General features: G+C 46.6%; 1 protein-coding gene across 2 annotated transcripts in view; it reads left to right on the top strand.

Moving 5' to 3' along the window:
- The window catches only part of ddx43 (DEAD (Asp-Glu-Ala-Asp) box polypeptide 43), a 63,151-nt gene extending 57,673 nt beyond the window's left edge, over positions 1 to 5,478 (top strand). For both annotated transcript variants that reach the window (XM_068021214.1, XM_068021205.1), the window contains 4 exons: positions 916 to 1,054; positions 3,016 to 3,103; positions 3,910 to 4,047; positions 5,121 to 5,478. In XM_068021214.1, coding sequence (XP_067877315.1) covers positions 916 to 1,054; positions 3,016 to 3,103; positions 3,910 to 4,047; positions 5,121 to 5,129 — 374 coding nt within the window. In that variant the 3' untranslated portion in view covers positions 5,130 to 5,478. The remainder of the gene's footprint in view (positions 1 to 915; positions 1,055 to 3,015; positions 3,104 to 3,909; positions 4,048 to 5,120) is intronic.
- The last annotated feature ends 20,154 nt before the right edge of the window (positions 5,479 to 25,632 follow it).

Below are 25,632 nucleotides of genomic sequence, written 5' to 3'. Positions count from 1 at the left end.
CTTTGGTCCCTGCCGCAAACTTCATCCCTTACCACTGCTCCACCCCTCTCCCTGGTGATTATTTGAGGCTGAATCTCAGATGAGCTTCTGACCCCAATGCCTGCACCATCCACTAAGACCACCTATTTTCACCTCCGTAACGTCGCCCATCTCCACCCCTGCGGAATTCCCTTGTTGATGCATTACTCTTGTTATATCAAAGATTGGCATCTCTTCTAACAGGAGTCATGAGCCAGTTGGTCAGGGGTTAGCCCTCGTTCCCCCAGCAGCCAGCTTGCCACCTGATGGACTGGGCAGTACAGATGGGGTACGGACCACTGGCATAGAATAAAAGCATCATGAGTACTGCCAGGAAACCTGGCACAGACTTGCATAAGTTGCTGCCTAGGGTCATACACAAATTGCGCATTGAACAAATAGAAGTTCTTCCTTTTGAGAAATGGTGTGCTTTGTGATGAGGAGCATTCTGGGCTACATATGAAAAGTCTATGGTACCCTGCTCCTGTGGAAATCCAACAATCTGGGCAAATCCCAGTGCTTCTCAGTCCTGCTGGTTAACTCCATGGGGAAGATTATGAGCTGCTGACACCTTGTAAACAGTACACCATTGAGCTGCCAGATTTGCTGTGTGCACAGTGAGCTGGCTAATGCCTGTGCAAGCAGTACATAGAAGTGTTTATGCTCTGTATATCTACAACTCATTTCTAAATTCAAGAATATAATTAATAAAGGAACTATTACTGTCAAGTTATGACTTTAAATGCAAATTAGCTACTTTGTTCAAAATATTGTGGGGAGGGGCCAAGTCCGGGAGTGGTTGAGAGGGGGTGGTGCTGAGTCCGGGGGTTTATATGAAAGTGCAGATGTATGGTGCTGTAGGTTTTAAAAACGAATGAAACCCCCTGTGTTCTCCAGGGAGAGTTCGGATTCTTATTGCAACCGATCTTGCTTCACGTGGACTTGACGTGCACGATATCACACATGTGTTCAATTTCGACTTTCCTCGCAACATAGAAGAGTATGTGCACAGAATTGGGCGGACTGGCAGAGCAGGGTAAGTAGCAGAGCAGTGTCTCTCCCTCTCTCTCTCCCTCTCTCCCTCTCTCCCTCTCTCTCTCCCTCTCTCTCTCCCTCTCTCTCTCCCTCTCTCTCTCCCTCTCTCTCTCCCTCTCTCTCTCCCTCTCTCTCTCCCTCTCTCTCTCCCTCTCTCTCTCCCTCTCTCTCTCCCTCTCTCTGTCCCTCTCTCTGTCCCTCTCTCTGTCCCTCTCTCTTGTCCCTCTCTCTTGTCCCTCTCTCTTGTCCCTCTCTCTTGTCCCTCTCTCTTGTCCCTCTCTCTTGTCCCTCTCTCTTGTCCCTCTCTCTTGTCCCTCTCTCTTGTCCCTCTCTCTTGTCCCTCTCTCTTGTCCCTCTCTCTTGTCCCTCTCTCTTGTCTCTCTCTCTTGTCTCTCTCTCCTCTCTTGTCTCTCTCTCCTCTCTTGTCTCTCTCTCCTCTCTTGTCTCTCTCTTCTCTCTTGTCTCTCTCTCTCTGTCTCTCTCTCTCTGTCTCAGTCCCGTGTCCCCCTCCCGTCTGCCCCAGCCCTCCCTCTCTGATTTATCACCTTGGTGAGATCTACAAATTTAGGCAATTTGAATTTGTTGGACTCCATCATTTGTAAAACAAAAATGAGCAACACTGACCGTTCTCTGCGCAATTCCCGACCTGCATCTCCCATTCACTGCTCATTTTTCCAATGATCCATTCTCCTTCATTTTGCTATCACTTAAAAATACCATAGAACCATCAAAAAGTTACGGCACAGAAAGAGGCCATTCAGCCCATCGTGTTCATGCAGGCTGAAAAAACTAGCCACCCATTCTAATCCCATTTCCAGCACCTGGTCCACAGCCTTGCAGGTTACAGCACTTCAGGTGCAGGTCCGGGTATCTTTTAAATGAGTTGAGGGTTTCTGCCTCCGTCACCGATCTGGGCAGTGAATTCCAGTCACCCACAACCCTCTGGGTAAAAATGTTTTCCCTCATGTCCCCTCCAATCCTTCTACCAATCATCTTAAATCTGTGCCCCCTGGTAGGTACAATGTCTGCATCCACTAGGGGAAACAGGTCCTTCCTGTCTACTCTATGTAGACCCCTCATAATTTTGTACACCTCAATTAAGTCACCCCTCAGCCTCCTCTGTTCTAAGGAAAACAACCCTAGCCTATCCAATCTTTCCTCATAGGTGCAATTTTCCAGCCCTGGCAACATTCTTGTAAATCTCCTCTGTACTCTCTCCAGAGCATTTATGTCCTTCCTGTAATGTGGTGACCAGAACTGTATGCAATACTCCAGCTGCGGCCCAAACAGCGTTTTATACAGTTCCAGCATTGCATCCCTGTTTACACTGTTAGATGTGATATCTCAGTCGTAGAGCTATGTTGGCTGCATCCTATCAATGGGTGCTCCCACAGTCAGTGTAAGACACTCAGATCTATTACTAAACTGATGATCTCAGCTGTTTTTGCTACTTGAAAAAGCTGATTCTTATCCTCATGTCTTAGCTTCTTTAAACACCTTAGGATGAAAGCAGACAGGCCCAGAGCCCTTATCTGCCTTCTCCAATCCACTTCGTAGCAGCCCTCCATTCTGTCTCCATTCTAACAGCATCCTCCCCAGTCTGTTCGCAATTAACCCGCTCACTTCATTCATACTGTTGTGAATTAAAAACATTTCAGCAATTTCCCCATATCGGGTACAACTTTAATCCCTGTCTGATGGTGGCCCAATCCTTCGCTCACCGTTCACTCTGCCCTTGGTTTAGAGGGTTGTCAGTGTGGAATTGCCCCCAGACTGCGTGCTGTCCCATTTGAGTGGGAGACAGAACAACTGATTTTTCTCCACTTTTCAGTGACTGCACTGATAATGGGCAAGTTGTATCTTCCTTGTAAATGTTGTACAATTTGCAGCTCTCGCTGCTTAATGCAGTTCCCCAGGACATTAAGGATCTATTTTTCTTTTAAACATGCTGTTCTCTTTCAGTCGCATGGGATCAGCTATAACCCTCATCACAAGGAGTGACTGGAGATTTGCTGCAGAGTTGATTGCAATTCTGGAACGAGCGTGTCAGGTATGTTTCTGTAGTTGATATCAGTAATTCACTGATTCAGTTAGCTCTACTCTGGTTTAAAACTCCATCTGAAGGAGTGGGTGAAGATACAGCAATCAGGCATAAGCTGACTGAAGAGTCAGGGCGAAACTGTTCAGTAACTTCAAACTGAAAAGTTAAAATGGAAACTTTAATCATCTCAAGTTAATAACTCAGTCAAGAAATAAATAAACCAGCTGTGTTCAGCCAAGAGGATTTGAATTCAACGGATTCTGTGTCCCTGGGTGTTCTTGCTCCAACTTTTGTGTGTCTGAGTGCATCTTGAGAGAAGGCTGAGGGGTGACCTAATAGAGGTCTTTAAAGTTGTGAAAGGGGTTGATAGATATGAGAGAGATGTTCCCACCTGTTTGGGAATCCAAAACTAAAGGCCATAAATATAAGATAGTTGCGAACAAATACAATAGGGAATTCAGGCAAAACTTCTTTACCCAGAAAGTAGTTAGAATGTACCGCTCGCTACCACAGGGAGTGGTTGAGGCAAATAGTACAGATACATTTAAGAGGAAGCTGGGTAAGTCCAAGAGAGAAAGGAATAGAAAGATATGTTGATGGGATTAGATGAAGTAAAGTGGGAGGAGGCTCGTGTGGAGCATTAACGCTGGCATGGACCAGTTGAGCAGAATGGCCTGATTCTGTGCTGTGATTTCTATGTAATTCTATTTCCATCTGCAATCTGTGTCGACGGTGTGAGACAGTTTTATTGCTCCATCTCTTCAATCAGGTTCAGTTGCATAACTGTAAACATGATGTGATTTCTTCATGTGCAGCCAGTTCCCGATGAGCTTCACACAATGGCAAAGAGATATGAGCAAAACAAAATGAAGAAGGAGTACGAGCGAGAGCTCGCAGCCTCCCATGGTGAAGGGCGCAGAGGTCGTGGGCAAGGCAGAAGGGGCTGGAACAAAGTAAGATCTGAAAACTTTCTCTCACAATTTAATCTCTTCTGTATTAGATTGTATCCATGACACGTTATAAATCTGGATGTTTCTTGATTAAATGTTTAATGATCTTTATCTTTATTAGTCTCAGTCTGCAACTAAATTACTTCAGTACAAACAATGCTGAATCTGAGGGTGGCATTTATACTTGGAGAGGAAAGCAACAAGGTAAACTGAAGGGTACCAAATGTACACATGCAAACTTCAAGCTCAATATCTCAGCAGAGAAAACACTTTCTCAGCAGTGGAATTAGCAGCATTAGAAAATAGGGACTGATCTTTATCATGTTCAGAATCATTTACTCCTATGTCAAACTTAGCTTCACCTGATTTAAAAATAAACAGTGTTGGTGAAATATTTCCACCAATGACAGAGCTGAAGGAAACTTTCTGCTTCCTCTCCAGGTTTTTAGTTCGTTTAGTACTGTAACGCATACTATCATTCTCACAGCTTTTGGGATTATATTAAAGGTGTTGGGACCATGACTACTTTGGGCTGAAGGGTGAAGTTATTCACACAGATAACTGACAGGCAGCTGCGAGCAGTGATGGGGTGTTACAGTTGGAGTTATCTTTCTAGTTTGTGCCCATTGATCTCGTCAGGAAGCTGTGAGCTAACATTGTTCTCCCAGACATTACTCGTTACACATAAAAGAGGACACCACCCTCCCCAACTCCAACCCTGCAGATATGTGTTTTTAAAATATCTCTATAAATTGGTCTGGTGGTAATGCATAGGAGCATGTGGTGCTGAATGGTCAAACTTTCAGCCCTTCATTCTGCAGATTTCCCAATCTCTGACAGGTGCCCACTGGGAGGAAATGCAGTCTCCAGCTTGCTTTGGAAGAGGTCCAGATTGGGCGCTGATGGTGGAAAATATATTGGAGAGAAAATATCTTTTTTTAAAAAAGGAAATGTTTTCATTCAAAAAATTCAAATGGCCTCAATGTTATAATCATGAGGTCAAATATAAGGAGTTTTAGTCGTTTTAAATAGTACAGTCAAACAATTGGCTAATTTTCACATTTATATCTTTGCAGAGAAACTGAAGCAATGAGCCCCACCTCCTGCTGTCATATCTGTAACGGAAAAAACAAAACCTGAATTGGTCGGTGCAGCAAAGTACAAGTCCCTGCACAGGGTCTATTCCGAGACACCTGAACACTGCACCTTCCTGCACCCTTCATTGTTTGGAAAGCTGAAAAAAATGTTCTTTGAACAATTCCTTTTTTCTTTTTTGTAAACGGAATGTTATTTTCTACTGAGGCCGTCCTTTTGTGGAAGGAACAAATGTGATTCCACTCGGTGGCTGGGACAGCAGCAGAGCATGCTGTTCCTGGATGTTGATGTTTAACTTTCTGCACATTTCAATGTATTTTATTGGAAGATGAATAAACACGCAGCCAGTTCCAGTTTAAATGTCCCTGTCTGTATGTGCCCGCCTGAGGCTTCTGACCAGACCTGTATGGAATCTCTTTGTGCTCAGTGCTCCCACATCATAATGCTATGGCAAGTTGTCTATACAATTAATTTTAAATGAGCTTTTTTTTAAGCATAGCAGACATTTTTGGAAGTGGAGCTGGTAGGAAAGTGTGCTTCTGTTCACCATGACTTCAGTTTGTGTTTTTCTGTGCTGTGTAAGTCCAGGTGTCGTCAATCTGCTAAGGTACCTAAGTCCTGCTCCCTCAGTACTGCACCCCATTGTCAGCCACGATTTATTGGTTCTGGTTCTGGATTAGTGCTTGAACCCACAACCTTCAGACTTAGGTGAGCAGCTACCACTATGCCAAGTTCTCCCTTCAGTACTTTATTTAGGCCGAGCTCAGATCTTGTGATTAAACAACTCAAGCCAGAAAATTGCCATTACATGTTGGGGGGGGAACCCATCTGGTTCACTAATTTTCTTTCAGGAAGGAAACCTTCTGTCCATACCTGGTCTGGCCTACATGTGACTTCAGACCTTACAGCAATGTGGTTGACTCTTATATGCCCTCTGAAATGGTGACCCAGCCAGCTACTCAGTTGAATCAAACTGCGATAAAGTCTAAGAAAAGGAATGAAACCGGATGGACCACCAGGCATCGACCTAGGCACTGGAAATGACAATGGCAAACCCAGCCCCGTCGACCCTGCAAAGTCCTCCTTACTAACATCTGGGGGCTTCTGCCAAAATTGGGAGAGCTGTCCCACAGACAATGTCCCTGGCACCACCATCACTATCCCTGGATATGTACTGCCGCATTGGCAGGACAGACCCACCAGAGGTGGCAGCACAGTGGTATACAGTCGGGAGGGAGTTGCCTTGGGAATCTTCAACATTGAGTCCAGGCCCCATGCAGTTTCATGGCATCACGTCATACATGGGCAAGGAAACCTCCTGCTGATTACCACCTACCACCCCTGGAATGAAGAGAGAGAGAGGCACCGCCACATGTCAGAGTCCAGATGCTTCTCCTTGCTGCTGCAGAGAAACACGAGCTTAAAACCACAGATGGGGAAAGACTTGTCACGTTAGTCACTCAGTGATTGAAGCAAAGTAGTTGGCAGTATTCCTTCTTGCAAAGAAAAAGAACAAGCAGTCCCCTTAAACTTCCTGGGTCTTTGATCTTTCTGGGATAAGCAGACATTTCGTCTCCCTCCTCACAGGCCTTGCAATGTAGGATATGGTGTTGCAAATTAGGTGGCCATCTTAAGCAAAGTCATCCTTTAACTGTTCCCTTTTAAAAATTTCTTTCAAAAATTAAATTCAGATCTCCAGTTGGTGGATTAAAGACAATTATTATTCAACAAAGCAAGTTGGTGTGACAAAACCCAACCTGGCCAATTACCGTCCTATCAGTCTACTCTTGATCATCAACAAAGTGATGGAAGGGGTCATCAACAGTGCTATCAAGCAGCACTTGCTCAGTAATAACCTGCTCACTGAGGCTCAGTTTGGGTTCGGCCAGGCCCACCCAGCTCCTGACCTCATTAAAGCCTTGGTCCAAACATGGACAAAAGAGCTGAACTGCAGAGGTGAGTTGAGAGTGACTGCCTTTGATATCAAGTCAGCATTTGACTGAGTATGGCACCAAGGAGCCCTAGTAAAACTGGAGTCAATGGGAATCGAGGAAAACTCTCCACTGGTTGGAGTCATACCTAGCAGAAAGGAAGATGGTTGTGGTTGCTGGAGGTCAATCATCTCAGTCCCAGGACATCACTGCAGAAGTTCCTCAGGGCAGTGTCCTTGGCCCAACCATCTTCAGCTGCTTCAATGACCTTCCCTCCATCATAAGGTCAGAAGTGGGGATGTTCGCTGATGATTGCACAATGTTCAGCACCATTTGGGACTCCTCAGATACTGAAGCAGCCCATATCCGGATGCAGCAAGACCTGGACAATATCCAGGCTTGGGCTGATGTTTGGCACGAATGTTACTTGCCACTTAAGTGCCAGGCAATGACCATCTCAAGCAAGAGAGAATCTAACCATCTCCAAGTGATATTAAACGGCATTGCCATCACTGAATCCCCCACTATCAACATCCTGGGAGTTACCATTGACCAGAATCTTAGCTGGACCAGCCATATAAATGCCTATAAGAACAGGTCAGAGGCTGGGAATTCTGCAGTGAGTAACTGACCTCCTGTCTCCCAAAGTCTCCACCATTTACAAGGCACAAGTCAGGAATGTGATGGAATACTCTCCGTTTGCCAGGATGGGTGTAGCTCCAACAGCACTCAAGACGCGAAACACTATCCAGGACAAAGCAGCCCACTTGATTGGCACCCCATCCACCACCTTCAACATTCGCTCTCTTCATCACTGATGCACAGTGACAGCAGAGTGTACCATCTACAAGATACACTGAAGTAACTCACCAAGGCTCATTCAACAGCACCTTCCAAACCCGTGATTTCTACCACCTAGAAGGACAAGGGCAACAGATGCATGGGAACACCACCACCTGCAAGTTCCCCTCCAAGCCACACACCATCTTGACTTGGAACTATATTGCCATTCCTTCACTGTCGCTGGGTCAAAATCCTGGAACTCCCTTCCTAACAGCACTGTGGGTGTACCTACACCCCAAGGACTGCAGCGGTTCAAGAAGGCAGCTCACCACCACCTTCTCAAGGGCAATTAGGCAATAAATGCTGGCCTAGCCAGCGATGCCCACATCCCATGAATGAATTTTAAAAATGTTCACATAGGCTTAAGAGTAAGCTCATCAAATGCCACAACATTTGCAGAAAGCCAACATCTCAGCATCTTGCACTGGTGGTTATCTTTCAAAATTCTATAAATTCTGGAAGGGTTCCTGCAGACTGGAAAGTAGTAAACATAACCCCACTATTTAATAAGGGGGTGAGAGGGAAAATGGAGAACTACAGACCTGTTAGTTTGACATCAGTAGTAGGGAGAATGTTAGAATCTATTGTAAAAGATGAGATAACTGGACACTTGGAAAATAATGATATGATTGGGCAGAGTCAACATGGATTTGTGAAAGGGAAATCATGTTTAACAAACCAGTTGGCATTTTTTGAGGATGTTACTCCTAGCATTGATAAAGAAGAACTAGTGGATGTGGTGTATTTGGATTTTCAGAAAGCTTTTGATAAGGTCCCACACAGGAGGTTAGTAAACAAAATTAGAGCTCATGGGATTGGGGGTAATATACTGCAATGAATTGAGAATTGATTAACAGACAGAAAGCAGAGTGTAGGAATAAAAGGGTCATTCTCCGGATGGCAGGCTGTTACTAGTGGGTTACGGCAAGGATCAGTACTTGGGCCACAGCTATTCACAATCTATATAAATGATTTGGATATGGGGACCAAATGTAATATTTCCAAATTAACTGATGACATAAAACTAAATAAAATATAAAATAAATAAAAAATAAAATAATTGAAGTAAAAAGCTAAAACACATTTCTATGTAATTAAGAAAAGTATAACTTTAGTTGTACATGGTCCTAGCATTTAATAAGCACAGTAAATTCTACTTTATGTAGGAATTATTCTAAATTAATTAAGAAAATTATTAAAGTAAATTAACTAATAGCATAAGTAACAATGGCAAGACAGGTGTTATGCTGCAGCTGTGGTATGTGGGGGCTTTTGGATGCCAAAGCTATCCAGGACAAACACATCTGCAGAAAGTGTAAGCAGCTGGAGGAATTCCGGGTCAGGATTATTGATCTGGAAGCCAAACTGCAAACACTGCGCAACATCAGGAAGGGGAGAAATACCGAGACACTTTGTTCTGGAAGACAGTCACACCTCTTAGAACAGGGTCATCTGTTTTGGTCAGCAGTGAGGGACAGGAGGAGGTGACTGTGAGTGAGGCAGGTAAAGAGACCAAGCAGACAGTAGTGGAGGAGCCTTAGACTTTGCAATTGTCAAACAGGGCTGAGGTGCTCAACCTGTGTGCACAAAAGCGAGGTCTGTAGGATGGATGAGCAGACTGACCATGGCACCGTGGTACAGGAAGCCATTCAAGTGGGGGGAGCAAAAAGGAATGTAGTGGTAGTAGGGGATAGTATAGTGAGGGGGATTGACACTGTTCTGTGCAGCCGAGAGCGTGAGTCCAGAAGGCTGTGTTGCCTGCCAGGGTTCAGAACATCTGCTCAGGGCTGGACAGGAACTTGGAGTAGGAGGGGGAGGATCCAGTTGTCATGGTCCATGTAGATACCAATTACATAGTAGGACTAGGAAAGAGGTTCTTCTTAGACAGTATGAGGAGCTGGACACCAAATTGAAGTGCAGAACCTCAAGGTTCTCTGGATTATTACCTGAGCCACGTGCCAATTGACAGAGAGCACATAAGATTAGTGAAATGAATACGTGGCTCAAAGACTGGTGTGGGAGAAGTGGCTTACGGTTCATGGGGCACTGGCACCAGTACTGGGGAAAGTGGGGGCTGTACCTTTGGGACGGTCTGCACCTGAACCGTGCTGGGACCAGTGTTCTAGCAAACAGTATAACTAGGAAAGTAGAGAGGGCTTTAAACTAAACAAGGGGGGTGAGGGATCAAGCTTGAGTAGAATGTAGGAAATCAAGGGGTAGAGTCAAGGCAGGAGAGCAAAATAGTAATATGGGAAATGAAGGCCAGAGAATGGCAGGAAGGGACAGAGAGAAAAAACATAAGAACATACCAACAGTCAAGACTAGATGTTGCAAAGATAACAAAAAGACAAAACTAAAGGCTCTGTATCTGAATGCACGTAGCATTCATAACAAAGTAGACAAACTGATAGTGCACATTGAAGTAAATAAATATGATCTGATAGCCATTATGGAGCTGTGGTTGCAGAATGATAAGGATTGGGTCCTGAATATTGAGGGGTATATGACATTCAAGAAGAATAGGAAGCTAGGTAAAGGTGGAGGGTTGCACTGTTAATCAAGGATGGCATTGGTGCAATAGTTAGAGATGACGTTGGTTCAGGAGATCAGGATGTAGAATCAGTTTGGGTGGAAATGAGGAATAGTAGAGGAAATAAGTCACTAGTGTGAGTGGTCTACAGGCCCCCAGACAGTAATCACAATGTAAGTCGAATTATACAAGAAGAAATATTGGGTGCTTGTGATAAAGGGACGGCAATAATCATGGATGATTTTAATCTACATATAAACAGGAAAAATCAGATTGCCAATAGTAGTCTGGATGAGGAGTTCGTAATATGCTTTTGTGATAGTTTCTTAGAGCAGCACATTCTGGAACCAACCAGAGAGTAGGTTATATTAGACTTGGGATTGTGTAATGTGACAGGATTAATTAATGACCTCAGAGTAAAGGCACCTCCAGGTAGCAGCGACCACAGCATGCTTGAATTTTACATTCCGTTTGAAAGAGAGAAGAGTGGGTCCAAGACTAGTATTTTAAACTTGAATAAGGGCAACTATGTGGGTATGAAAGCTGAGCTAGCTGAAGTGAACTGGGTTACTAGGCTAGGAGATGGATCAATGGAGAAGCAGTGGCAGACATTTAAGGGGATATTTCAGAATACGCAGAATAAGTATATTCCTACTATTAAAAAAAATTCTGAGGAGAAGGCCCACCATCCGTAGTTAACTAAAGAAGTTAAGGAAAGCATCAAACTTAAGGAAAAGGCATGTAATTGCGCAAAGGTGAGTGGCAGTTCAGTTGATTGGTCAGAATATAAAGAACAGCAGAGAATGACTAAAAGGTTAATCAGGAGAAAGAAATTAGAGTATGAGAGGAAGCTAACTAGAAATGTAAAAACAGATAGCAGGAGTTTCTACAGGTATTTAAAAAGGAAAAGAGTAAGTAAAGTCAGTGTTGGTCTACTAGAGAGTGAGAATGGGGAGCTAATAGTAGATAATAAGGAAATGGCGGATGTAATGAACAAATATTTTGCTTCTATCTTCACTATAGAGGATACAAAAAACATTCCAGTAATAGCTGTAAATCAGGAGGTGGAAGGAAGAGAGGAACTTGGTGAAATTACAATCATCAGGGACTGACCAAACTGATGGAGCTGCGGGCTGACAAGTCCCCGGGTCCTGATGGGCTTCATCCTAGGGTCTTAAAAGAGGTGGCTAATGAGGTAGGAGATGCATTGGTGGTAATTTTTCAAAATTCGCTAGATTCTGGAAAGGTTCCATCAGACTGGAAAGTAGCAAATATAACCCCTCTATTCAAGAAGGCACGGTGGCAGAAAACAGGTAACTATAGACCAGTTAGCTTGACGTTTGTTGTGGGGAAGACGTTAGAATCGATCATTAAGGAGGTTATAGCTGGGCACTTAGAAAAACTCAAGGTAATTGGGAATAGTCAGCATGGTTTTGTGAAAGAGAAATCATGTTTAACCAATTTGTTGGAGTTCTTTGAAGGAGTGACATGTGTTGTGGATAAAGGGGAGCCCGTTGACATACTGTACTTGGATTTCCAGAAGGCATTTCACAAGGTGCCACATATAAGGTTATTGCACAAAGTAGGACCTCATGGTGTAGGGGGTAACATATTAGCATGGATAGAAGATTGGCTGGCTGGCAGAAAATAGAGAGTATGCATAAAAGGGTCCTTTCCAATTGGCAGGATCTGACAAGTGGAGTCCCGCAGGGGTCTTTGCTGGGGCCTCAACGCTTTACAATTTATATCAATGACTTAGATGAGTGCAGCGATTGCATGTTAACTAAATTTGCAGATGACACAAAGTTAGGGAGGAAAGTATGTAATGAAAAGGACATAAGGAGGTTGCAGACCAACATAGATAGATTGAGTGAGTGGGCAAAAATCTGGCAGATGGAGTATAATGTGGGGAAAATGTGAAGATGTTCACTTTGTCAGGAAGAATAAAAAAGCAGAGTATTACTTAAGTGGAGAACGACTGCAGAATTCCGAGGTGCAGAGGGATCTAGGTGTTCTAGTGCATGAGTCACAAAATGTTAGGATGCAGGTACAGTAAGTAATAAAGAAGGCTAATGGAATGCTATCCTTTATTATGAGAGGAATTGAAAATAAAAGTAAGGATGTTATGATTCAATTATACAGAGAATTGATGAGACTACGGCCGGAATTTTACGCAGTCCCAGTGGGCCGGATGGTGGCGTAAAATTGAGTGGCAGGCTCCGGGAGGCCTACCCGCCCCAATTCCGCCTCTGGACAAGTTTACGGAGGTCAAGTGCGGGGGTGGGGGGTGGGCTGCAGTACCAGCAGTGGCCACCGCTCCCAGTGGTGCTGCTGAGATTAAGAGCTGCCGGCCCGCTAATTGGCCGGCAACTCACTGAGGCGGGACCTCCTCCCTCAAGTGGGTGGAAGTCCTGTCTCGGGACAATTAAAGCCTGGGGATCCATAAAATATGGGACGGATCCCCAGGCTAGGCGGAAGCGGGTTCATCACTGACATTTACATCGGAGTACGGCTCCCGTCCGCCCACTGTAAAATTCCGGCCCACATCTCGAATACTGTGTACAGTTTTGGTCTCCTTATTTAAGGAAGGATGTAAATGCATTGGAGGTGGTTCAGAGGAGGTTTACTATTTGATACCTGGAATGAGCGGGTTGTCTTATGAGGAAAGGTTAGACAGGCTGGACTTGTTTTCACTGGAGTTTAGAAGAGTGAGGGGAGGCTTGATTGAAGTTTATAAGATGTCCAAAGAGACCTGGGTCATGAGTCACTAAAAACTAGAATGCAGTTGCAGCAAGCAATTCAGAAGGCGAATGGTATGTTGGCCTTTATTACAAGGGGATTTGAGTACAGGAGTAAAGGTGTCTTGCTTCAATTGTATAAAGCCTTGGTGAGACTGTACCTGGAGTATTGTGTACAGTTTTGGTCTCCTTATCGAAGGAAGGATGTACATGCCATTGAGGGAATGCAATGGAGGTTCACCAGACTAATCCCTGGGATGGTGGGATTGAATTATAGGAGAGATTGCAGAAACTGGGCCTGTATTCTCTAGAGTTTCGAAGAATGAGCAGTGATCTCATTGAAACTTGCAAAATTCGTACAGGGGGTTTGACAGGGTAGATGTGGATAGGATGTTTCCTCTGGCTGATAAGTCTAGAACAAGGGGACACAGTCTCAGACTGAGGGCCAGGCCATTTAAGACTGAGATGAAGAGGAATTTCTTCACTCAGAGGGTGGTGAATCTTTGGAATTCTCTACCCCAGAGGACTGTGGAAGCTTAATCATTGAGCATGTTCAAGACAGAAATCGATAGATTTCTGGATACTGATGATCTCCAGGGATATGGGGATAGTGGGGAAAAATGACGTTGAAGTAGATGATCAGCCATGATCTTAATGGTGGAGCAGGTTCAACGGGCCAAATGGCCTACTCCTGCTCTTATTTCCTATGATCCTATGAACCTACAGTCTTCCGGACTTAACATGGAGTTCAACAATTTCATATCATAACCACTGCTCCCATTTTTTCAGACAGCAGCTGCTGGTAATGATTCTGCTCTTGGCATTTACCTGTTGACCTGTTTTTACTTGCCCCTTTGCCATCTCCTTTTGCTTTGCACCATCATTGCTTTTGTCATTTAATCTCCTGCCTTCCACCCAATCACAGCCCTTCCCTATCGTTCTTTCGCCGCCTTCCTCTGCTTCTACATAAGACCATAAGGGATAGGAGCAGAAGTAGACCATTTGGCCCTTCATGCCCACTCTGCCATTCAATAAGATCATAGCTGAGCTACCCCAATTCCACCTTCCCGCACTATCACTATATCCCTTAATTCCCTTACTACCCAAAAATCTATCGGTCTTTGTCTTGAATATACTCAGGAACTGAGCATCCACAACTCTCTGGGGTCAAGAATTCGAAAGATTCGCAACCCTTTAAATGAAGAAATTTCTCTTCATCTCAGTCCTTATTCTGAGAGTGTGACCCCGTATTCTGGACTCCCCAGGCAGGGCAAACATTTTCTTAACATCTGCTCTGTCAAGCCCCTTAATTTTATATGTTTCAATTAGATCACCTCATTCTTCTGAACTCCAGAGAATATAGACCTAGTCTACTCAATCTCAGCATCCCAGGAACCAGTCTAGTGAACCTTTGTTGCGCTCCCTCTTGGGAAAGTATATCCTTCCTTTAGATAAGGAGACCAAAACTGCACACTGTACTCAAGGTGTGGCCTCACCGATGCCCTGGGTAATTGTCGTAAGACTTCTTTACTCTTATACACTAATCCCTTTGTAACATAAGCTAACATACCATTTACTTTACTGATTGCTTGCTGTAGCTGCATGTTAATTTTCTGTATTCATGTACAAGGACACCCGTTCCCTCTGAATGCAAACATTTCCCAGTCTCCATTCAAAAAATATTCTGCTTTTTTATTTTTCCTACCAAAGTGGATAATTTCACACTTCACCACATTGTGTTCCATCTGCCATGTTCTTGCCCATTCACCCAACATGTCTATATCCCTCTGCAGCCTCTTTGCGTCCTCCTCACTGCTTACTTTCCCATTTAACTTTGTATCGTCAACAAACTTGGAAATGTTGCACTCTGTCCCCTCATCTAAGTCATTAATATAGATTGTAAATAGCTGAGGCCTAAGTGCTGATGCTTGTGGTACCCTACCAGTTACATCTTGCCAGCCTGAAAGTGTTCTGTTTATTCCTATTCTCTGTTTCCTGTCCATTAACCAATCCTCAATCCATGCTAATATATTACTCCCGTCCCATGAGTCCTAATTTTGTATAGCACTTTATAAAATGCTTTTTGAAAATCCAAAAATACTACATCCACTGTTTTCCCCCTTATCCATCCTGCTATTTACCATCCTTAAAAAGCTCTTAACAGATTTGTCAAACACAAGTTCCATTTCATAAATAATATACACAAGAAATGCTGGAATTACTCAGCAGGTCTGGCAGCATCTGTAGACAGAGAAGCAGAGTTAACGGTTCAGGTCAGTGACCCTTCTTCAGAACTGGCAAATATTATAAGCAAGTAAAGCTGGGGTGGGGCAAGAGATAACAAAGGAGAAGGTGTCAATAGGACAAGGTCACAGAATAGCTGACCAGAAGGTCATGGAGCAAAAGCAAACAATATGTTAATGGTGTGTTGAAAGACAAAGCATTAGTACAGATAGGGTGTTAACGGACTGAAAATTGAACAGCCGCAAGTACAAAGATGAAAAAATTGGGTAAGCAAACTGAACAAACTAAGATGAAATAAAATAAAACAAACACAAAAAAAATATAAAAAAGAAAAAAGAACTAAAAATAAAAGTAAAATGGGGGCCCCCACGCTCTGAAATTATTGAATTCAATGTTCAGTCCGGAAGGCTATACTGTGCCTCATAGGTAAATGAGATGCTGTTCCTCGAACTTGCGTTGGTGTTCACTGGAACACTGCAGCAATCCCAGGACAGAGATGTGAACATGAGAGCAGGGGGGAGTGTTGAAATGGCACGCAACCATCGGGGTCATGCTTTCGGACTGAGCGGAGGTGTTCCGCAAAGTGGTCACCCAATCTGCAAAAGGTCTCCCCAATGTAAAGGAGACCACACTGTGAGTTGCGAATACAGTATACTACATTGAAAGAAGTACAAGTAAATCGCTGCTTCACCTGAAAGGAGTGTTTGGGGCCTGGGATAGTGAGGAGAGAGGAGGTAAATGGGAAGGTATTACACCTCCTGCGATTGCAGGGGAAGGTGCCATGGGAAGAGGATGAGGTGATGGGGATAATGGAGGAGTGGACCAGGGTGTCACGGAGGGAACGATCCCTTCGGAATGCTGACAGGGGAAGGGAGGGGAAGATGCTTTTGGTAGTGGCATCACGCTGGAGATGGCGGAGGATGATCCTTTGGATATTGAGGCTGGTGGGGTGGAAAGTGAGGACAAGGGGAACCCTGTCACGGTTCTGGGAGGGAGGGGAAGGGGTGAGGGAGGGGAAGGGGTGAGGGTAGAGGTGGGGAAATGGGCCGGACACGGTTGAGGGCCCTGTCAACCACAGTGGGGGGGGAATCCTCGGTTGAGGAAAAAGGAAGACATATCAGAAGCGTTGTCATGGAAGGTTGCATCATCAGAACAGATGCGTCGGAGACGGAGAAACTGGGAGAATGGAATGGAGTCCTTACAGGAGGTAGGGTGTGAAGAAGTGTAGTCAAGGTAGCTGTGAGAGTCGATGGGATTATAATGGATATTAGTAGACAACCTATCCCCAGAGATGGAGACAGAGAAGTCGAGGAAGGGAAGGGAAGTGTCGGAGATGGACCATGTAAAGGTGAGAGAAGGGTGGAAATTAGAAGCAAAGTTGATAAAGTTTTCCAGTTCGGGGCAGGAGCAGGAAACGGCACTGATACAGTCATCAATGTACCGGAAAACGAGTTGGGGGAGGGGGCCTGAGTAGGACTGGAACAAGGAATGTTCGACATATCCCACTAAAAGTCAGGCATAACTAGGACCCATGCGGGTACCCATAGCAACACCTTTTACCTGAAGGAAGTGAGTGGAGTTGAAGGAGAAGTTGGATAAGTGGCCGATTGATCTTGTTAATGAGATTATCAGCTCGTTAAGGACCAGTTTGGAATTTTGGCGGAGGCGTGCAGGTTGCACGATGGATCAGGGACAGTCCAGGTGCAAGGAGGCACCACACAGCAGGGAGACAGTCATGGCCGCATCATAAAATTAGGTGGGCCCATAAAGGCAGCACGGCAGAGAAGGGCACTCAGCCATTGGCATACAGGTGCCATCGGATGTGCAGAGGTAGTGGCCAAGTGCTCTGTACGTGCTCAGGCAGTGCAGATGCTCGTGACCCTCCAGGGATTGTGAGGCAAGGAGGTGGGGAGATGTCCAGGGATTATTATGAGTGAAGCTGAACACAAGCAATGCCACAGTAGGATGTGGGGTTAAGGTTTTCAGAGATTGGATCAAGTAGCGATGAGGATTAACAAGCAGAGCCCCGGTCATGTGGAGGGCAGAGGAGAGGAACAAGGGTCAGGAAAGCAAAGAGGCCGTACCCTCCGCATCGAGTCTACCACTGGAGAAGCAGCTATCTAGACATGTCGGGGAACCAGTGCCGCAGGAGACTGCGCCTGTCTGGACAGATAGTCAGTGAGATTTGTGATCTCATAGCTGAAGATCTCAAACCCCGCAACACTGCTTGCCATGCCCTGCCAGTAGCCGTCAAAAGTCTCTGTGGTCTTGGACGTCTTCGCCTCTGCCTCCTTCCACAGATCAGCAGCAGACCTTGGTGGCATCTCGCATGCAACAGAATACCAATGAATCCCACAGGTCACTGATGGCCGGTTTGTGAGAGCTGGGCAGTACATACAATTTCAAACAGATGGGGCCTCACAGGCACAAAGGGCAGTGGGATTCGTCTCCATTGCTGGATTCCTGCAGATGCAGAATGCCATTTATTGCACCCATGTGGCCTTCAAGGTGCTGAATGAGCAGCCAGTGAGATTCATCAACAGAAAAGGCTTCCACTCCCTCAACATTCAGCTGTTCTGTCACCAGAAGAAGAGCTTTATGAATGTGTGCACTCACTATCCTGGCAGCTGCTATGACGACTTCATCCACCAGCTGTCCAGTTTGTCACAGATCTTCATGCCACCACCGAGGTTCCGTGGATGGATCCAAGGGGACAAGGATATCCCTTGAAGGGATGGCTACTTTACATGACGCCAATGATGTAACACTGCTTTTGGCGCTTGCCCTCCACAACTGCACAAGAAGGAGACCATGAGAATTAGCCTTTGACGGTAGAAGCCTCTGCAGTGCTGAGTCTTTGGTATGCTGTTCAACAGGGAGAAGTACACTCCATTCCCTTCATTTACAGGTTGCAATATCTTTTCACCCGCTCCTCCTGGTTTCCCATCTCTCCACCCCCCCACCCACCACTTGGTCCTGCAGGGCCACTCTGGTGATTTCCTTTGCTGCGAGCTGGGGCACTGCTCCAGTGTGAGCCCTCTCCTGCAATGACTAAACAGAAAGACCAATGCCAACAGCTCATTAGCATTGGAAGCTGCATATGTCAGTGCTGCCAGGTCCTCAACTGCACTACATCTCGGGACATTGCTGAGCATTCACTAATTACCCTGGGTACACATTTCTCCCATGTTAAGGAGCACCATGCACCCTTAGGCTGCTCAGCTGGTGTGTCTGCGGGAAGTTGCATACCTAGAGGCCTGTCATCAAGGTCTCGCGTTGCACTCAGCTTGCCAGAGCAAAGAAGGTCATTGAAGCTCTTGCTGCACTGCACCCAGCTCCTCCACACTACACTATGCTGCTAACAGTTTCAGCCATCACCAGCCAAGCTTGCTTTGTTTGCCTGGGTGGCCGTCTCCTGCCGCCCTCTGGAAACAGTACCACCCTCCTCTCTCTAACAGCCTCCAGTAACACCTCAAGGTCTGTATCTGTGAAGTGAGGGGCAGCCCTGCCTCTGGTGCTAGGCCTCTGCCTCTCCTTCTGTTGCACTGGAGCCTGCATTCTGCTTCAAAACAGCTGCCACAGTAATGTTTGCCATGATGCCTTTAAATCGGTGCCGCACATCAGAAGTCCTGCCTCCATCCCGCACCCACTGCCAATTAGCTGTCAAGCCTGCCCTCCAGCCAATTAGCAGCCCAGCTATGTGACTACTTCCCTCAGGACCCAGAAATGGTTTGAGTATTGGGTTCCTGACCCCGGAGGCAAAGTCCTGCCCAAAGTATCTGTTTCATATCCTGGGCTTTTCCTTATTTCCCCATTATACTTTCACCTGTCTCTTCCTCTAATGGGCCCATGTTTACTTTCACTAATCTCTTCCTATTTACACAGCTATAAAAACATTTACAATCTGTTTTTATGTCTCTTGCCAGCCTACTCTCATATTCTTTTTTATCATTTTTTATTAATTTTTTGGTCCTCCTTTGCTGAATTCTAAAATCTTCCCAATCCTCAGGCTTGCTACTCTTTTTGGCAACACTATAAGCTTCTTCCATTGATCTACTACCACTTTTAACTCCTCTTGTTAGCCATGGTTGGACCACTTTTGCTGTGGGGTTTTTGTACCATAAAGGAATGTATATTTTTTGTAAATGATGTATTAATTTTTAAATGCTAGCCATTCCTTGTCTACTGTTTCCCAATCTACCTTAGCCAACTTCCCCCTCAAACCCACATCGTTTTCTTTGTTTAGTTTTAAGACCCTAGTTTTGGACTTAACTAAATCACTTTCAAACTCAATATAAAATTATATCAAATTATGATCACTCTTCCCTAGATTCCCCTTTACTTCAAGGTTATTAATTAACCATATCGCAAACCTTCACAACATCTAGTGAAAAGTTATCAACCTGAAACGTTAATTCAGTTTCTCTCTCCACAGATGCTGCCAGACCTGCTGAGTATTTCCAGCATTTTCTGTTTTTATTTCAGATTACCAGCATCTGCAGTATTTTGCTTTTCTTTTTGTTTCTCTCCGCATCAGGCTTTGGCCCCGTTCCCTTGATCCGATGCATTGATTTGAGATACTGGGAAGCATATGCATGTATTGTGACTTCACGCAATTCGTTTGATCACCTTTTGAAGCACTTATGTTCTATATGCAACAATCAAGGGCATCAACTGAACGGACAGAACCCTGATGTTCAGACTAACTTCCCACATGTCAGATAGCTCAGACTTTTAGACTTGCTAAGTGATGACAAAATCCCATTTCTCAGGTGAAATAGGTTCCTCGTAAAAAAATTCAATGAAATGTCAATAGCACCGCAGCCTCACAGCTCCAGGGACCCGGGTTCAATTCTGGGTACTGCCTGTGTGGAGTTTGCAAGTTCTCCCTGTGACCGCGTGGGTTTTCACCGGGTGCTCCTGTTTCCTCCCACAGCCAAAGACTTGCAGGTTGATTGGTAAATTGGCCATTTTAAATTGCCCCTAGTATAGGTAGGTGGTAGGAGAATATAGGGACAGGTGGGGATGTGGTAGGAATATGGGATTAGTGTAGGATTAGTATAAAATGGGTGGTTGATGGTCGACACAGACTCGGTGGGTCGAAGGGCCTGTTTCAGTGCTGTAGCTCTAAATATAAAATATAAATATAAAATATAAGTTGGGAGTTGGGGAAGAATGAATAGAGTGTGCACTTGGGGAAAAAATGAAGTGTAAAAAATATGGCAATTGAAATCAGGAAGAGACACTGTGTTTCAAATGTGACCTGTACAGAGCTGGGTCAATTCAGCATTTCGCATCCTTCATTGCTGTTTCACTAATCTCATGGTTATACGATGTAGAGATAAGGTTTTGGCTAAGATCAAGTGTAGTATCTGTTCTTATCAGTTCTTACTTGGTTGAGAAGAGACCATGATCAGTACCTTTTGATCCTGGGTAGACTTTGAGTAAAATGGCTATAACCAATCTTCGAGCTTCAGGCCAGGGAGTGTGCAACACCGTTCTGGTGGTCATGAAGGACAAGGAAGGAGATGCACTAGTCGATCGCACCTTCTTCATCAAGAAAATCCTCTTCGATTGCTGTGGATTTCAAGCTACGGACGTCTTCTGCCTGCAGGATTTCCCCAGCAGCGGATAGTTCGACGTGACGTTCCGAAACGTGGCGGGATGCATCAAGTTCCTGAAGGCGTTCAAGGAGAAAGGGGACCGGGTGCCATTGTCGATCCTCACAGCAGAGCCGCTCTTCACGCTTCCGTCACAACGGGACCGGGTGGTTACGATTCACCTCTACAACCCCCATGTTCCGGTGGTGGATGTACTCACCTTTCTCGCCAGGTACGTCGAGGTGGCCGGCAGCAGCACTGATGTCAAGGACCCCTTTGGGATTTGGACCAGCAAGCAGCAGGTCAAGGTGACCTTGAAGGTCGATCCCAGTGGAGCCATCATCCACCCTCCCTCCAGCTTCGCTATCGGGGGAAGTCGAGGCTTCTTGGTCTACGCTGGGCAGCACAGAGTTTGCCGCACCTGTGGCAAATCTGGTCACGTGGCAGCCAACTGTAGCATGGTTGTTTGCAAGAACTGCAAGGAGGAAGGCCATCAGACCAAGAACTGTAAGCAGACTAAGTGTTGCAACTTGTGCGGTGCGGCAGGCCATCTCCACAAAACCTGCCCCAAACGCTGCCTCAGTTATGCTCAGGTGGCAAGGTCCAAGAAAAGGCCGGGAGAAGGTTCGACGAAGGCGTCCGGTGTTCGAAAGGAGACAAGCAACCTTCTCCGCAGTGAGGAACTTCAACCTGAGAAGGAGAAGGAAGGGGAGGCAGCTGAAACCAGGGACCAAGCACCTACCCTGCGCTTGGAAACCCCTCCTCCACAGACAGATCAATGGAGGAGGAGGCAGCAGATGGACAAACAGGTCAGTGGCAAGAGGTCCAGAGGAAAACCACAAAGAAAAGACCTCCAAAAGCGCAACAGGCCACCACCCAAACCAGTGGCAAGAGGAGGCTACCTTCTGAAACAGACTACAACATCTCCTCTTCACGGCATGGGGAAGTGCTGGAACGACGGCCCCTTCAAAAGAGGCGGCAGAACTCCAAGGAGATGGAAGATAAAGCAGCCCAGCCCCCGGTCACTGGAAGCTGTGATGGGCCCGGCGTGCCCCAACCCCAAAGCGCCACACGTAACGACGTGGCCAACGCATCTCAGCTCCGGGACACCGAGAGCAAAGACACGTCTGGTGCACCTCAGCTCCGGGAAGCCGGCAGCAGTGATGTTTTCGAGGAGGAACAGAGGGAAGCAGCAGAGGACAACCCAATCCTTGCTGCCTACAAGACCCCCCCGATGTCACCCCAGAGGAAAAACCAGGAGGGGTTTCTGAGCACAACCAACGTGAAACAGCTTGCGCACATGATGGGTATGCAGGAACATCCCGAAGGACTGGGACTAGCAAGGACAAATGGTATGGGAAGCAACAACTAACTTTTAAAAAATGGGTGTAAAGATTGCTTCCATTAATGTGCGTAGCATTAAATCTACTACACGATGTGTTTGGATTACCTCGCCAAGGTCAAAGCCGACCTACTGTTTCTGCAGGAGTGTGGAATACCACACCTCAGCACCTACAGGCAGTGGTCGCGATGGTGGTCCCACGGGCCATCGATCTGGTCAGGGGGTAATGATTGCCGTTCCTCCGGCCTGGGTATTCTGCTGCGGGGAGGTAACTTCACCATCTCCGAAGTTAAGGAGGTGGTGCGCAGTTGCCTCCTCGTAGCAGACGTAATGTACAACAATGCTCCGCTCCGGTTGATCAACGTGTACACCCCGGTACAACGCAGCGAGCAGCTGACCATCTTCCAGCAGCTCCCACTGCTGCTGGCGACGTCCAGGCCGGTCATCCTAGGCAGTGACTTCAACTGCATCATCGATGCGGCTGGATGATCCAGCAGTGACGACAGCAAACTGGACGCTACGTCCAGATTCCTAATAGAAACAGTTAAAGATGCCAAACTGCACGACGTCTTCAGCAAACCTGCAGACTGAGTGCAGCGCAGATACACATGGTCAAGATTGGACGGGTCTGCCCGTTCCAGGATTGACTTCCTGTTTGTGTCCCGTGCTGTCACAGTCAGATCCACCGACGTCAAGCCGGTGTTCTTCTCCGACCACTGCCTCTTACTGGCTGACTGTCACTTACAGGACGACCAGCGGGTTGGCAGGGGGACGTGGAAGCTCAATGCTACACTGCTAACCCCAGAGAACGTTGAGGAACTCGAAAGGGATTACAAAGGTTGGAGGACCATGAAGCCCCTCTTTGAGTTTCCAGTTCACTGGTGGGAAATGATCAAGGAGAACATCAAGAGGTTCTTCATCCTCAAAGGTGTTCAGAGGGCGAGAGAGAGACAGAGGGAAATGTCCCGACTCCAGAAAAGTATGCAAAATCTGCTCCGGTTGCAGTCAATAGGGGTCGAGGTCAAGGAGGACCTCCAAGAGGTGAAGAGTCAGCAGGCCTCGCTCTTTGCCACGGAGGCCTCCAAGATCATCTTCTAGTCCAGAGTCCGCTCCATCGAGAAGGAGGAGACATGCTCGCGTTACTTCTTCCAAAAGGTACACAGAGAGAGCTCTGTTGTCAGCAACCTGAAGGAAGAGGATGGCTCGGTAACGTCTTCGCAGTCCGACATACAAAGGATCAGCAAATCCTTTTATGCTGGGCTGTATGACGCGAAGCCCACAGACAGCAGAGTCTCCCAGTCCTTCCTGTCATCTATCACAGAGGTCTTAGATGACAGCAGGAGGGAGAGACTGGACAAGCCGCTAACTCTGGATGAGGTGACAAAGGCCGTCGGGTCCTTCGAGACGAGTAAAACTCCCGGAAGGTACGGCTTACCGGTCGAGTTGTACTCGGCCCTGTGGGACTGGGTCTGCCCAGACCTGCTGGAAGTATACGTGAGTATGCTCCTGGCCGGCAGCATGTCAGAATCCATGAGGAAAGGCATCGTCACCCTCATCTACAAGCGGAGAGGGCAGAAATCAGAAATTGGCGGCCAATCTCACTGCTTAATGTTGACTACAAGATTCTGTCCAAAGTCATAGCCAGTCGAGTCAAGTCTGCTCTGGAGTTGGTGATTCACCCTGATCAGACCTGCACTGTACACGGCAGGAAGATCTCTGATAGTCTCGCGCTACTCAGGGATACGATCGCCTATGTACGGGACAGGAGGATGGACACCTGCTTCATCAGCCTGGACCAGTAGAAGGCTTTTGACAGGATATCGCACACCTACATGCTGGACGTGCTTTCCAAAATGGGGTTTGGGGAGGGAATCTGCAATTGGATCAAACTGCTCTACACAAACATCAGTAGTGCAGTCTCAATCAATGGGTGGGAATCGGAAAGTTTCCCGATCCAATCTGGAGTCAGACAGGGCTGTCCTCTCTCCCCGGTCTTGTTTGTTTGCTGTATTGAACCCTTTGCTGAGTCTTTTAGGAAGGATGCGAGCATAAGAGGGGTGACAATCCCAGGCAGCGGAGGCACTCAGGTGAAAACCTCCCTGTACATGGATGATGTTGCAGTCTTCTGCTCGGATCCGCTGTCCGTGCGCAGACTGATGAGCATCTGCGACCAGTTCGAACTGGCCTCGGGAGCCAAAGTTAACCACGGCAAGAGCGAGGCCATGTTCTTTGGGAACTGGGCTGACCGATCCTTTGTCCCCTTCACCGTCAGGTCAGATTACCTGAAGGTGCTGGGGATATGGTTCAGAAGGACCAGGGCGTGCACCAAAACCTGGCAGGAGCGAGTAGCCAAGGTACAACAAAAGTTGAGCAGGTGGGGGCAGCGATCTCTCTCCATTGTGGGTAAGAACCTGGTCATCAGGTGCGAGGCGCTCACGTTGTTGCTGTATGTGGCACAGGTCTGACCCATACCCCACTCCTGCACCATGGCGGTCACCCGAGCCATTTTCCGCTTCATCTGGGGACCTAAAATGGACCGGGTCCGGAGGGACACGATGTTCAAACCTCTGGATAAGGGCGGGAAAAATGTACCCAACGTGGCCCTCATCCTGATGACCACTTTCGTGTGCGGCTGCATCAAGCTGTGTGTAGACCTCCAGTATGCAAACTCCAAATGTCACTACGTACTGAGGTTCTGTCTGTCCCTGGTATTGCGAAGGATGGGCCTGGTCACATTGCCGCGGAACGCTCCATGCAGTTGGACCGTGCCGTACCACCTATCCTTCGTGGAGCAGTTTCTGCGGGAAAACACCTTTGACCACCGATCCATCAGGCAGTGGTCTGCATGGAATGTCCTCAAGGCCCTACGGGAAAAGGAGATGGTGGATCCTGTCGGATGGTTCCCCGAGCAGACCGCCAAAGTCATTTGGCAGAATGCCTCATCACCAGAACTTTCAAACAAGCACCAAGATGTAGCTTGGCTGGTGGTGAGAAGGGCCCTCCCCGTCAGATCCTTCCTGCATGCCCGAAGTCTTGCCCCCTCCACACAATGCCCCCACGGTGGTTGTGGTGGGGAAGAGATGGTTGCCCACCTCCTCCTGGAATGTGTCTTTGCAAAGCAGGTGTGGAAAGAGATGCAGTGGTTTTTGTTAAGGTTCATCCCAAGCAGCTCTGTAACACAGGAGTCTGTGCTCTACGAGCTGTTCCCAGGGACACACACCGAGACAAACATCAACTGCTGCTGGAGGACTATCAATTCGGTGAA

Source organism: Heterodontus francisci, chromosome 3 (genome assembly GCF_036365525.1).
Source record: "Heterodontus francisci isolate sHetFra1 chromosome 3, sHetFra1.hap1, whole genome shotgun sequence".
Taxonomy (NCBI): domain Eukaryota; kingdom Metazoa; phylum Chordata; class Chondrichthyes; order Heterodontiformes; family Heterodontidae; genus Heterodontus; species Heterodontus francisci.
The sequence above is the reverse complement of the archived record's forward strand: the minus strand, read 5'-3'. Positions and strand labels throughout refer to the sequence as shown.